At 45.7% G+C, this 15685-nt stretch overlaps 1 protein-coding gene across 7 annotated transcripts in view; it reads left to right on the forward strand.

Moving 5' to 3' along the window:
* LOC128299299 (protein muscleblind) overlaps positions 1-15685 on the forward strand; it is a 235576-nt gene that overhangs the window by 179996 nt on the left and 39895 nt on the right. Inside the window, exon 2 of one of the 7 annotated variants that reach the window (XM_053035216.1) lies at positions 4051-4164. The exons of the other annotated variants lie outside the window; for them this stretch is intronic. Coding sequence (XP_052891176.1) covers positions 4051-4134 — 84 coding nt within the window. The 3' untranslated portion in view covers positions 4135-4164. Of the gene's footprint in view, positions 1-4050; positions 4165-15685 lie in introns of those variants that run through there. 7 annotated transcript variants of the gene reach the window in all.

Genomic DNA, 15685 nt, shown 5'->3' on the forward strand with positions numbered 1-15685 from the left:
TTGAAAGGGCCCTCTTTGGCGCTTTGGGGTTAGGAAGTTTGGTCAAGCGGCAGCGGAATGAGGAAGTGGAACAGAAAAAAACAGAAGACGGCACAAACAGCGCAGGATGCCCGTTTTGTTCGGGTACGACGACGAAAGGAAAGAAAAGAAAAAAGCAATACCTTCAAGGCGTGGAGAAAATCGACAGGCGTGAAGGAAAGTTTTAAATTTATTTTCTATGCAAGCCCTGCAGCAATGCAGCGGTGGTGAGTAAGCGTGTGTGTGTGTGAGTGGATGTTTGAAAGAACCAAAAAAAAGATGGAATGAATGATGCGCTTTCGGAAAACAATACCTCTCCTACCTTGGGAAAGAAAATAGTTCCACGGATCGGTTGCGGAACTCGAAAGGGAAAGATTTCCCTTTTTGCTCGTTGCTTTTCCTTAAGGTATGCATTTTTCTTGCAATCGATTGCTCAGACGCGCGTGTGTGTGGATGATTTCGCCTTATGCATGCAACGAACATGCCCGCAAAGATTTATGATCATGTGTGGCAAAGTTATAATGCGCTTATAGAGATTCGCCGAACAGTTTTGATCGCTTTTGAGCCACAGCGGTGAATAATGTTTTTCCGCACGGAAAAAGCGCACACCGCCCTTGTTATGGGGGGGAAGCATACTTTTTTTTTTTATTTTGTTAGCGAACCACTTTTATGCGATAAAAGTCACTCACGAAAGCGCCCAGCTGGGGATCGCGCTGCAACGGTAAGAAAAACAGCCCAATAAAACATTCATGCTCATCACGTTGGTGGGTGGTGGTGAATTAGGGAGCGAGAATGACTCCCCGTTCGTGCTGTGCGGTTCGAGCTACTAAATTTCTCACCTCCGATTACAATCCGTAATCCTTTTTGTCCCACCCCAAAATTTGTGGTCGTCCAAAACTATGCAATTATGCTTGCAAACCACTTCCTCCTCCTCCGGAGTGATGGTGCAAAACGGTGGCATGAAAAAGTGGAATAAACTTTTAGCTAAAACCTTCAAAAACTGGTGAGGTTGCATCCGTAATGTAATTTCAGGGGTTGCCCCAACTTGTGCCGGGTTTCTCGCTGCGCTGTGTGGCGCACAGAAAAACAGGAAGCGTTTGAAGCGTGTTCGTGGGATGGAAAGCTTCTTTGCAGGCAACCACCACCGCTTCAAAGACAGGACAGGAAAAGTACGAGATCACAGTGGACAGAATCAAAGCTTAAGCTAGGAACTTATCCTATTAATTCCAACCCGGGGTTTGGTGTCCGCATGCATCCCTGCAGCACTCTGCTCTGGCAGCTTCAATCTGCCCAACCCGACCAAACTCGAGCACATGTTACCTCTAAACTGGCGGAGATGCGAAACGCAACATAAATTATGGTCATTTTATTACCGAACTTGTGTGTTGCGTTGGTTTACTTTCTCAGCAATAAATTGGTCCCGCAACTGGGTTTCGGTTGAGAAAACTCCCTGCCAAAAAAAAATGGCCAAAAAAACATTGCTTCACCATTATAACATTAGGATCCGTACTAGTTAGAAAGCAACTCGCACAGCTCGTCAATTTCTGTCAACTGCGCCTAAATTTATGCTAACATTTGTTGTTTGCGGTTGCGCCCCAAAGTATGCAATTCTTTCAACGATGTCGAATTTACATTCACGAAACTACTTAAATCATTCAGGCGACAGTTAGTACACTTTGCACCTATTAAAACACATTCGCAACGAGATGTACAACAGTATTATCTGTTTCATTCGTTTCATCTAATCAATTTACAACACAGTCCGACATTACACCACTGGATCAAGCAGTACCACTGCCCCTCTATTCGTTCAATAACATCTCGCAAAGCCAGTTATGAATGGTGTAAGCCCTTCCAGCCAGTGTGGCCTTTCGTGAAGGAAGGCACCACAACAAAACAAAAAGAATGGACGCCGGGTTACTCGAGTAATCGCTGGCAAAAAGTGAAAGGACCTGCATTGGACTCTACTCCTTTTACGTACGCTTAATCGATGCCAAAAAGGGGTTCATTTTGGGATACCGTGCCTGTGGATACGCGCGCCTGTATACTTTCACACATGTGGGCCGCCATTTACGGGCTCACCTCGCAAAACCCGGAACGGAACGGTGCAATAAATCATAATGAAAATTTTAATTGGAAAATTTTGATTTATATCTTTGGAAAATTTCATCAATTAGACAAATTTAGTGGAAAACGTTTTTTTATCGCCGCTCTGCCTCGTTCTGCTGCCCAAAGCGGGGAATGTTGATCGAGAAAAGAGCTAGAACGCCTGGTTTTGGAGCACAGAAAAAGAAGATAAGCCGCCTGCCCGGCTGCCGCTCGAGACCGAGGCTGGGTCGTGAACAACGGTGTCCAAACGTTGCAAAAAAAAAATCATACCACACCAAGCCATATTAATTGAGAACTATGAACATGGGAAAGCCTGATAATAATTGGATAGGGTTCGATGAGAACGGTTCATCGAGGGATGATGCTTTTCGAGGGCTTTCCCTGCCTCATGCAGATGGGAATTTCGATTTACTTCATCCGTAATGCAATCGATCGGTATCGGGCTAGTTGTAATCCTTCAATATCGGGCAACCACCGCTCGGTCGAATAATGCCTCTCGGTTCGCCTCTGTATCGAGAGTGTGTGTGTGTGAGCTGTGAGGATTTATTTATTTTTTCCACTCTCTTTAGCCATCGGAGCCACAAATTGATAGTGCTCAATGGCGGTGGCAATGCCAATAATGCTGCTGATGATGATGATGATGATGATGAGATGCAGCTCTCGTAAAATATTTCACACACAATAAATTGTCGACAAATTGCATCATTTCCTGGGCCGGACGTGCTCGATTGTGGTGGTAATATGAAAGGCCAGCGAGTTTTACACCCTACAGTTGGTAGATAATGATAACGCTGAAAAAAATAAAACAAAGTTAAGTTATCACTTAACATGATAACATACTCAAATTCTGTGTGTTTCCATAGCCTTTCGATCAGGAAAGTTTCCCCATTGGTTGTTTTTTTGGCGAAGCGAATGGCCTCCTGCATGCGTTCGATTGTTCGGATAGCATAACAACCCGGAACACACACTCTCAGGATGCATCATATGATTGCGGTTGCATAGGATTTTGTGTGTGATTCTTGGCAATACGATCGTTTTGGGGTTTGGAATTGGAACTCGCACCACACACACGTACAACCCAAACCGCAAATGGACCAAACGAACAGGAAACTTTCGCCCTTTGATGCTTCCTCCGTTGGAGAAAAGCAATCCGGTAATATTGCTGCACTGCTTAAAGTTTCAGCTGATGATCATTTTTTTAGACGGATATTTACGGCTGTTGGTTAGGGTTTTTAGATTTTTGCATTGGACGAGCCATTTATTTTACCCCAACCTAAACGAATGCTATGGCGAAATAGTTTGAACAACTCTTGACGATTCTAACCACAAAACAAGAGGTACATCTAAACACATAGCAGGTGAATTTCGACCCCAAGGCAATGTATTTTGATACAAACGAAGAACGACATTCGACCGTGAATCGGGTTGTCGTGGTTAACAACTTGACAATGGAATAAATAGTCTGAAAATTCGTATATTTCGGACGAAACATGGGAACAGCAATGCGAAGATTCATTTAACGTATTCATTTTAATGAGTCTCATGTCTGTAAAGCCTAAATGTATGCAATTATTAACTTTGGGATAACTTTTATAGCCTGCTTCAATCGGCTAAAACGATAAACTCCTTGCTCTCGTTGGTTGTGTGTCAAATTTAACAATATTTTGCATACCTTTAGGCGAGTTTAACAAACATTCAACAACCAATTATGCGATTTTAATATTAGTCCACGTTTAGTCGTTTTTCTTATTTAATAAATCGGTAATATATTTATGTAATGTTGATGATACATAATTAAGACGCCACCAATCTAAGATTCACATAAATCGTAACAATGTGACAATATTTATGTTTGAAGATTGAATGATCCATCGCCAAATAAACACTTCTAACCCCTTTCTGTTGTTTCTTTTCTCGTTACAGGTGAGAACCATCGGTAAAAACCATCCAACAACGCGACGAGAGCAGATCTTGAAGGATATCATTTGTCAACCAGAGAGCTGGTGATGGGAACGTGCCCGAAAAACTTGAGCCAACCCAATTTATGTCATCCTGATGGGCAAATTTCCTGCCGAACGAATTTCCGGCCAGTGATTGAAAAATCAAACCGAAATGGCTAATTTGCGATACATATCAGCCCAAACAGCTTTTGCCTTCTTGCTTGATGCTGCCGGTATCTCTTTCTTTCCGTCACTGCTGCTACAATACTTGCCGTCCGGAATGATATTCCGACAGATGTGCTTGCAACTGCTGCCAGCCTGTTCTTATGTCCAGCCACTCGGCAGGGAGGCAGTTAATATGATGTGTGTCTGTTTGGTCGCAAGCAGTAGGAAACCCAATTCAGGGGAACACCCCTTATCCCTTAATGGTTCCATTTCGATCCATCGAAAACGGTTTCGGAGAGTGGCCATTTTCACGTACTCACCATAACATCTAACGACAGCTTTTTCCCGTGCCTTTACTGTATCATTATATTTCTTTTTTCTACATCGCGAGTAAATCATTTGCAGCTTGATTTTCTTTTAGCACGCCTGTCCACAAGGAAAGCTACCCGGTGGCTACAAACACACGTTCTGCTGCCCTTTTTTACTGGCCGAATTGTAACTGTTAAGCAAGAAATTAGTATTCTGCCGGTGTAAAGTTTAAGGATTATTTCTTCAACTGTTCGTTTTTACGACCATCATCCCTCCCCAACCCATCGGGCTTTATCTTCCCGAGAAGGAGAAGAAATATCGGAAGGCCCAAAAAGGAGCCTTCCATTTTTGGACGACACCATCGACCAAATAGACAACCGTTAGTGCGTGCTGATTATGTTATTATGCTGCACCCGGGGTTTTTTGTCTGCTCGTCCCCTTTGTTTGGCCTTATTAAATTGTGTTTGTTTCCTGCTGATGGAGGCAGATTCTGGAGCACCAGTGCTTCGATAAAAGAAACGCTTCCAAGCCTCGCCATTTGTCGTGGGACGGATTAAAGAGCAGCAGGCTGGTAGGGTCATGGCTTCCTACGACTTGCCTGCCAGTGCTATAGGTGCCACCGATATGCTTACATAACGTCGTCGAATTTATTCGTACAGCTATTTAATTTCAATCTACATTTTACCGGATGGCTTTACACCAGCAGGAATTTCGGGAATTTAATTTAAATGGAGCCATTTGCTTCGACTAGCGGGCACAAAAGGGGTTCAGCGTGCATGAAAAATCGCCAAATAAGTAGATCGCTTTGAGTAAAGCTTCCTTTCGTTAGTACAACGAAATAGCGAATTAGCAGTGCCGTACCGTACCGAATGCAGACTGGTCGATTTTTATTTAATCCACCACTAATTGAACACAAAGATTCTTAAAACCCACAGGGACCGTAGATGGAGCGTGCACTAGACAAAACGCCATAAGAAAATGCATAATTTAGTGCAAAATTTCATTCCATTTCCTACGGTGTTTGGCCCGTTCTCTTACTCCCTCCCAAGGCTGCTACTACTCCCTCAGCGACTATCGAACCATTGCATTTTACCTCTCAATTTCCATTATCGGAGAAGCACCATCATCACGCAAGGTGGAGGGTTACACATCGTCACATTTCACGCCTGGTCGGAAACAGTGGAAGGCGAATATCGTTTCTCCTCCCAAAAATCAATCGCTTCGTTCACTTCCCCCCGGCCAAGGCCAAGCAGAGTGAGAACGGGAGAGTGAGAAAAACTTTTCGCTTCAGTTAAAAGTAACTCTTGCCTACCTCTAGGGGCACGTGAAATGTGAACCAGGGCTGCCAACCCCGGCATTGCCATCGACATCTTTATGGTGCCTCCCGGGGGACTCGTTTGCTACTGATGCGGCAGTCGCAGTACCGCACACGGGGGGGTACGTGTAGACTTGTTCTGTTTCAGTCAGCAATTTTGCGAATTGGAACCGGTACACATTTGGGAGGTTTGCTTATGCCATGCGAAAGGGATACGCTTTATAATCTTACTTTACCTAATGCATGATTTTATCTGCAAAATTCTAAGCACAGTGCCGTACGAAACTCCTTTTCAATTTGTTCTCCTCTTGTAAACTTTACGATACGGCCATTGCTGGAATGAGGCGCGCGTGTGGAGGAAGGACGAACAAATGCGCCTAAAAGTATGCCTCACTGCACTGCACCTAATGACATCCGCTATCGGAGCTGTCAAAGTCCGAGAGGTTAAAATTCTCCGCTCAATGCTTATCACTCGATTGTGTCCAATTTCCACCCTTCAACAGCAGCTTATCGCTTAGTTGGCACGTCTTCTCTCGCCCCCCCCCCCCCCCCCCCCCCCCTTCTCAGCCATACAGCTCAAACATCACCGCTGTGTACTAAAATGGTGTCGATAAAATCTCGGACTGTTTCGAGCCCGGTTTTCTTACGTGCTATAATCCACGATAAATGTGTCCACTTGAAGCACCGACATAAGGAGACTTTTCTCGGTTTAAGCCTATGGCCTGGGCGGAAGATATGCCCCATTCCCCATCCTGCTTCTTTCTAGCCCACACACATACACACAATCGCACCGATTAGCCAACATTCCATCCAGGAAGAGTATGTTTTTGGGGGGCAACATTTTCGGGCACTAACGGCCATTTACCTTACGGGCATGATAGATACATCCGCAAGATAACTCCCTCGCTCGCTGTGCGGCCGGGTTTTTTGATAGGATTGTAAGTGTGGCGGAACGCTTAAGCAAACTTCCGCCTCGGAGTTTGGGGTGGATTATGAGCGACAAGTGTCCTATTCGGGTTTCGGGTCCATTCTTTGCCAGCTAGTGCATCTGGGGAGCCGTTGTTCGATAGTGATGTGATGCCGCCGGCTGTCAGATATCGGCAGCCGAGACAGACGTTCGGCTTCCTTCGTACCAGCGCCCTTAACGGAAAGCCTTTGATGGCCGGATCCGTCCTCAAGTGCCAAGCAAACGACCAGGCGCGTCTAAACGACTAGGCGTTTGTAGTTTAATGGATATTGCCCGGGCTTACCGTGGCTACGGGTCGGCAATTAACGTCGCGTGTGACAGTGTATCGAAGCACGGCTATGTAGCGTTGATGGCTGCTGTTAACTGCATATGACTACACATTCCACTAGCGGACAGCTAGCTGGTCGTTCCGGGGAATTACTGTTCGCAGTGCGGTGCTTGAGAAATAGTTTCCCTCCAGGGTGAAGTTTCAACATCGAACCAGCACCGGAACTACATCAGGTGTAGAATGTGGCGTTTTTGGAATAACTTCAATCGATGGTATTTATTTCGAGCTTCAGCTGCGAGAGCGCTTGAAACATCGTTCGTTCCATAGTTAATTGCAACCCGCCGAGCGTTACGCCTCGCAGCGTAAGATGGTTTTCCTACGGCCAATGCATCCCTATGCTGCCAGAATTAATCAGCCGTTGTTGTGTTGAGTCTTTTCACGCGAAAACCAAGGGATGGTTTTAATAAAGCTAAACATAATGGCTCTACGGTATCGTGAATTCCCATCCGTTTAGCATCAGCTTTTCATGGGAATATTCCCATCAACCGATACCGATGTACTGCTCCGGTGCTAACGGTGCTCAGGACAGACACATGCAAGATGTCTAGCGCGGAAACTGTTTTTCCGAGGACTACTACCACACAATGATAGTAGATCTACGTTGAAAGTGGAAAAATATCGACTAGCGCACCCACATTCCACCAACTACTTCTTTCTCCCGATAAGGACTCCAAGACCAGGATCGAGTGGAACGGATAGAAACCCACTCCTCCCTTCTTAATCTGCTATATCTCACAACCGCGCACGTTCATAACAAACCCTTCTCCAACGGCAAAACGGATCACTCTCGAACGACTCGGTAGCTTGAAACAAATATTTATAAACCTTAATAAACCGCCGTTCCACCTACTCCGCTGTCCTTTTCCTTCGTTTCACCAGTGGGAAGGTGTTTTGCAGCGAAATACCGCAACGGTTTCCAGTGTATGGGTGTGTGTCCGTCCGGTCGGTGGGTTACGGTATAGTGGAGCCACCAACCAGCCACCGATGTCATCCTGTCCGGGATCTATGGTTTGGGTTTGGTTTTGTGAAAATGTTTACCAACTTGTGGACTTGCGTTGTACCCGGGGAGGATGCGGTCAGTATCAGTATACCGATGTCTAGCAATGACTCCTCTCGCGTTACATTCGACCATGGAGACGGCGATGTTGAGATGCTTGTTTTTTTGGTGTTGGTTTTGCTGCTGCTGCTGCCCGCGTAATGGAGACCGTGTGTACACAGTCTGATTCAATAGCAATAGCCGGCGGGGTTTTGGATGTTTTCTATTGCAACAAATTAACTTAGGTGAGTGCTTACAAAACGAAAGCTGATAAGAATGTTAGATGAATGGATGATGTACAACCGATGGAGGCGCCCGGTGGTTCAGAGGATCAAATGAAAACGTCAGAAATAACAGAAATAAGACGACTTGACGTTGTAGTCCCGGAAAAGTAGCAAAAAAGTACCACAAATTAACGGTGAGCTTTTTTAAATCATTGTTTGATTTGTTAAAATTCTAGTATTGGGTGAAATTATGGTAGGGACTTATCACTTTTTATTAAATTATCACATTTAATAAATACAAATCATTTAAAATTCAAGATTCAAATAGTTTAAATATATATAATGCATTTTTGTTACGTTGTAATTTGTACAATTACGATGCAAATGTAATGTATCCTCTGTTCAATTTCAACATCAACATGAAACATTACTTAATCGTTATCCACAACTCCCCGCAGCTAATTTGCAATCTACAGCCCAACACCCTACGCATCATGCAGCACAAATCGGGTGCTTCCTGTTTTAATATTTAAAAATAATTCCGCCACTGATCTCTCCTGGCTGTGGTTCACTAACTCGCAAACAAACGAGTACACAACAGATCACTCCTTGCCGTTGATACATACGTCCGTGGAAACACAGTACGAAAGGCAAAAAACAATATAATAAAAGAACTCCCCCCCCGCCCTGCTTAGACGACGGCCACAAGAATCATAAACTTCAATAGCAGACGTGTAGCAAAACAAACTCGTTGATTAAATTATCTTGCCCAACCCCCATTGGGTTGTATGTCCCGGATGCCCGCTTCTCTAGTTGCTGGATTCTGGTGAGTTTTTCTCGTCCGTAAACAACGTGCCGGAAGTCTTTTTCACTGCACCGAAGGTGTTTTGTCGGTGGTGCTCTGTTGTGTTGCGCCTTCGGAGCATCCTGCAAAGGTTTAGCAAATGATGAACACACAGTAGCAGGAGCAGCAGTAGCAGTGGCAGTGTAGAATAAAATGAGTAGAAAATTAAGCTCTTCGTCGTCACGAGCACATTTGCAAGGCGCAAAAACGCAAGCATCGCAATAATTCATCCTTATAGCGTTCCACCACGCCGCAAAACGAAGAAGACAAGAAGGTTCTCGTCCAAACGGCCCGCACCGTCAGTCGAAAGAAACAATAGGTCCGGAGCAGAAGCAGAAGCTAGTCCACCCGGGGTCCGAAAGAAAATGTGAGAGGGCCCAGAATTAATGACACTTGAAAGGACTGGCACTTAATTTCTGTCGTATGAAAACACCCTTTTGTTCTCGTTCCGATCCTCCTGTGGGACGGGTTGGGTGGGATATGTTTGTTGCTATCCCTTTTTTTCCATCCTCTCTCTCTCTCTCTCTCTTTCTCAGTAGCGCTGCTGCTTTCAACACGCGCAACAGGACGATGATTTGACACTTGGTGGTGCTTTTAATGCGCACCACCAGATGGCGCTCCGTCTCGCTTTAGCCTCCTGTACACGCAACAACAACGTCCGAGTGCGCTATCGTCTTGCCGCTTGGTGTCCTCATTTTTGCTGCCTACTCTAACCACCACCACCATGCCATAAATCTTCCTCCTCCGCTCGACGATCGGTTTTGCTCATGACCCTTTTTTTGCACATGACAAAAAACAAACTTCTTTCGCTCGTCTCTCCAAAACCTCCAGCACTCCTGGAAGGGTGTCGTATGGTGAAACGAAGGTGTAAATGCAACACACCCACTGTATGCAGTTGTTCGAAAAAACACCGGAGATACGGTTTTTGTTTTGTCCGCCCTCCGTTCTCATCGTCATCATCGGGCGGTCGGGCAACCACAGAGCGCCAACACGCTGACGATGGCCCCCGGACGTCCTGGTCGGAATGAACGCATTAAGACGAACACACCGCAAACCGAGCATTAAACGACACACGACGAGAGCAATTTTGCCACACCGGATCGCATCGTCAGCCGTGGCCGCAGGCTGATCTAGTGTCGTGGTACAGCCGGAAGGCGGGTGATACAAATGAGAAAACACCACCAGCCAGCACAGCCATGCGCAAGTATTCCTCAAGTGCAAACAATATCATGGCCAGCAACAAGGGGGCCACCGAAGAGAAGAATGGCCACTGTTGCATCCGAGGAAGCAGCTTCGCAAAAAGAAAGCAAACTCTGAGCGCTTAGCTGTTGGTTGGTTGGTTGGTTGGTGGTTGCTTGTCTTCTTTTGTGTCAGTGCTCGGTGCTATTGCCGTCAGACCACTGTTGTTTTCTCTGGATTGAAAGCAGCAAGAGGACAAACCGATTGCTCATGGCACAGGGTTGGCGATATGGCACAACGACGACAACCGAGAACATCATAACCTTTCCTCAAATAACATATGTTTATTGCCAATGAATGCAAAGGCGTGAATGCAAACCGGAAGCAGTTCCCACCGAAAAGAAAAGGCCATTTCATTGTGTGTCAGGAGGGCGCGTATTTGTTTCACCCGAAATCAAGTCTTTCTTTCACACACTGGCTGGCTACATCGACAAAAAAACAACCTGCCTCTTGCTGTTGAAAGGCACTTGGGAAACAAAATGGTTCCATGGCTTTTTTCCCCTATCCCTCCCGACACTCTCCATTAAGGCCTTATTCTGCTCACACCATTGACCGGACTTGAGTACTTGTTGAATTAGCAATTGAAACAAACAAACACACACACACACACCCATACGCAAACGGGATGACAAAAGTGTTGGGAAGCTGCAGACGACGATGTACAAGGCCGTCTGTGCCATCGTCGCCCGGAAGAAGTGTAGTGTGGCGCACTAGTACGCCGCCTCCAACCAAGTCCTTTCAGCCAGACGTTAGGGTGTTTGAGTTGGTTTTTGTCGAGTCGTGCTGGTATGCACTGTTCGTGACCAAATGGCCATTTGGTTCGCTTTTCGGTAGGCGTTAGCAACTGCCAAGCCCCCTGTTTTTGTTTGGTTCCTCTCCCGTACCAGCTCCGGAGCGCTGGCTGGGCGAATTGTTCTGTTGTGCGGTGGAAAATAGAAGGAACTAATCACTCTCGCTTACTTCCAAGGCCGTACCGCAGCGGGTGATTTGTTTAATAACGTTGCAAATGTTTTATTCAACTGCATAGAGGCTGGAAAACACGATGCACAGAAGCAAGTTGGCAAGAATTTATTATGAGTGCTAATAAGGGGGTACATTATGCTATTCAAACAGCTTGCTTACTACTTAAATCATGCAATTACTTCAGCAATTCCTGTTTTTCTTTTACACCCCACTTTAACAAGCTCATTATAAAGCAATTTTGCCAGCAGTTTGCATGCATTTAGGCGCGATGATTTAAGAATTGCAAATTCTCCTCTCAAAAGCGCCTAAAGTTATGCAATGTAAACTCCCAGTAGGTGTCGCTTTGTTTTCAGAACAGTTTTCTTCACGGTTTTACATTTTCTTCGTAGCAACCATTGTTTTTTTTTTAGAGGGGAACATTTGTGTTGTTATAACAAATAAAATATGTTAAACAAACGGTCCAATTTAATCCTTGAAGACCCATAAATAAGTCTCTACCGCCCCAATGTCCGCACACTGTTCGCAGAAACGGACATGTTCGCCCATTCATTTCTATTCCCCCAGCGGGATTTTCCTTATCCGGATCCTTTCGCCGTTCGCGCGCGCTCTTTCTCGCAATTCAAACAAAACGACCTGTGCTAATCGTTAATGGATTTCGCAGAAGTAAAAAAACAAACCCGCACACTGACCTCGAACACTGTCTCGGTCGCCACAGAGCGGGCACAAAATGGATGCGTTATAAATTTCACCCATCGACACATCGAGCAGAACAGAAACGAGCGATCGGAACATAAGACAATAACACACAGAAAGAAACATCTTCACAGCGGCACACCAGCACAACTGACCGATTCAACGAACCGAACGGGACAGGAAAGCCATCCGCTTTTACTTTTACTGCCCGTTCCGGTGCGCCAGGGCGCCTAGAGTATGTCTAGTCAGCTTTATTACCCTTACGCGTCTGCTAGTGTTGGCCGGTGCGTTACTGCCGTGCTTCCGGTTCGGAAAATTCTTGGCCGAATGACGGGCGTAATTTCGTTCTGGCGCGCCAATGCAACGATTAGAATTTAATGAACGTCGTCCCGGTTGCTTGGATGTGTTCCCTTCACAGTGGTTGCCTCATCGTGGTGGTTCCGGACATGTTCCGAATCGGCAAACAAATGAACTAGTTTCATTAGCCCCATTTTTGCGATGCAAAATGCTATAAAAACTAAAGAAAAAAGCCGTGGGTTGATGCTGAGATAGCAGATCGTAGAGCGATTTCTTTTATTAACGGATCTTATGTCTTTCGCATTGCTTGCTTATGTTAATCGAGTTGAAAACAATAGTATGCCTGAATTAGATTTCAAAACGTCAATGCGCACAATGTTATGGCAATTATGGCTTCGATTCGATATTAACGCCTTTTGTTCCAAATGTTTTTCCATCACCATAATAAATATGGAAAATTGATTCAAAAAATTACAACTCAAAGAAGAAGTTGCTTAACTCATTCAGTACATAAAATATCTATAAAACGTTTCGTAAATAATACTATTTTGGGAGACATCTTCTTCAGCTTCAAAGCATCATCATCATCATCATCGTTGAGTAACCACACCAGCCCTCACTTTCGGAAAAGAAATTCGGTTAAGCGAGTGTTTCACTTTCGCCAACTTAATTTCCACCATTTTCACTCGCTGACTTTCCGCGCCGGTTCCGCTCTCCAGACGGCAAGAACTCCACTTTCACTTTCCGTAATGGTGCAGCAGTCGCAGTCGGTTCGCACTCAACAGCCAACACCCCTCGGTTTTACGCGTACCGCAATCTATCACCCGGCCGGCATCCACCAAAATGGCCTCCTATCGAGTCGAGCCGGCCAGGATCGTACCATCCACAAAACGTCACTTTTCCCGGGTAGCCATACTCCGGGCAGGCGGCTTGGTCACAGCGCACCATTTCCGATGATGAACGAGAGACTGATGTTGATCGTAATCATAATGATAATGAATATTGTTTTCATTTTCCACTTCACCATCCACATCCGGCCCATCTCGAGAGGTGCGCTACCGGGGTAGGATTGGGGGTAGTTTGGGAGTTTCCATCACCATTACGATGCTCACGTGAAGGCAAATCATCGTCACCCGGCCATCGGCGTCCACGCAACAGTGCAGAGCCCCGGGGGGGGCGAGCCCGGTGCTAGAGATATGTTTCACTTTATTCTACTTTTCCATTAGCTCCGTGTAGCGCCATTTTCCTTCTGCCCTGCGCCGCGGGAAAAAGGCTACGGCTGGGCTGAGCGAGTGATTTAGAACGCACCGCACGCCATTCTCTCTGCGGCACAGACAAAAGTTATGGCCGAACGTTTGGAAGTGGTGGCTGATTTTTTTGGTTTTGGAGCCACATCACAACATCCAGCATGAGGCATGAGGTTGTGTAGTTGTTGCTCATCTCCACGCCCGCCAAAGGTAAACTGTTAAAACTGGCAACACTGTGCACACGTAACACTGTGCAGCGCACAGTGGTAAGTAATCATTTAATAAGAGAGATGAAAGATGTGTTTACCGCTTTACGCTGTGTGGAGGGGGGATTTTTCCCTTGGAAAAAGGGAAATAAAACCTCCTCCACATCGCTTCGTGTGAGATGAGCAAATGAGCACCAACACCTTCCCTTGCTCCATCTGTGTCGCCACGTCCACGCACGTTCGCTTCGTTCGACAGCATTTCGATGGCACTCGAACCTGTCTGCGGTGCAATGTTTTGCTACACTTGCGCACCGACTACGTGTACACCGACGAACTGTAAAGATCGTAAATTTAATTTAATTAAGAGCTCGCAACACGTCTGCCTCACCATCGCATCCTTCGCCCGGTGGCGCGGTGCGATTACTTTTGGAGAAGAGCCACACACACACACACACGTAAAGAACCTGGCCGGTGTTAAAATGAGTAATTGTGTTCTTTTCTTTTACGATTATGCCTGCCCGTTCGCTTTGGCAAACATTTTAAACCCACCCTTCTCGGTTCTCGGTTTTGAGCGGCGTGAAACCGACTATGGGCTTTTCATTTGTTGACGCTTTCACCAAAACACAAAACAAAACAAAAAAAAAAGCACGCAACCTCCCGTCAATTTCCAAAAAGCCGTAGAGTTGTCGTGCGTTTTTATTTCATTATTTAAAACATCATTTTCCAACCAAACGGCTCGACTGTGACGATGCAAATCGTCGGCGGGAAATGGGCAAATGGGCCGGGGGAGGGTGGCCCATGCAGATGAGAAAGGATAATCGTAAAAGTAAGCTTATTTGTGTGTTGTTAAACTTTTTTTTCCGCTTTTGTCGCAAGCATGTCATTCCATTGACACTCTCACGGCATCTCTCGACACGCATAACCTCTTAGCGAGTCATTTTTGCAATTTTATTTATATTTTACAAGCTCCTGGAGTTTGCTGTGGGTTGGTCGGTTAGCCACCGTAAAAGTGCTTCTCAATTCACAGGGCCAAAGTACTTTCGGCTCCGCAAAACCACCGAACCGCATCACGTGCAAACACACACAGCGCGGCAAAACCCCATTGAGCGTTTGTAGGCTTTTGATGGGGATAAAGTTCAAATGGCCAGTGCCGTGTGATGGACAGCTTCGTTTCCTTCCAGAGGCCAGCAGGAGGGGGGGGGAGGCATAAAGCGAATAAATAAATTAACGGAAATAAAACACAGGAGGGTCATATCGTTCATAACGCATAAAATCATCACTCACCGATGGCGAGGCGAGAAGCATCATTTCAGGCGCTATGAAAGGTGACACAATTTTTAACCACCCATCGTTAAGGCAAACTTCTCGGACCATTATTCTGGCCACCCTTTTGGGTTGGTTTTTTTTGCTTTGCTACCCCTTTTCGTTTTAATGTTCGAGTATCAAACGTGAGCACTGTTTGGATATTAATTTGTTTTCATATTCATCATTTTTCCACCGAGCAGCGTGTTCATTTCACATTGCATACATGCAGGCGCTTAAAGGGGTTCCGTCTGCTCGCCCGGCCGTAATTGAAACGCACTCAAATAGGACCCACTTTCGAAACCGCACCATTTCGAAATGAGCAGCTTTACAACGGGGCAAATCGGCTTATAAAAAGCTTCCCCGAGCTGGAAAGTGTTTTAGTGCAGCCAGTGAAATGATTTTTCGGAACAACTCAATCAAAACGTGCCGAAACCGGTGGGAGCGACGGTCACACAGTCCCGAACATATGCTTGGGGTTTC

Source organism: Anopheles moucheti, chromosome 2 (assembly GCF_943734755.1).
Source record: "Anopheles moucheti chromosome 2, idAnoMoucSN_F20_07, whole genome shotgun sequence".
Lineage (NCBI taxonomy): Eukaryota > Metazoa > Arthropoda > Insecta > Diptera > Culicidae > Anopheles > Anopheles moucheti.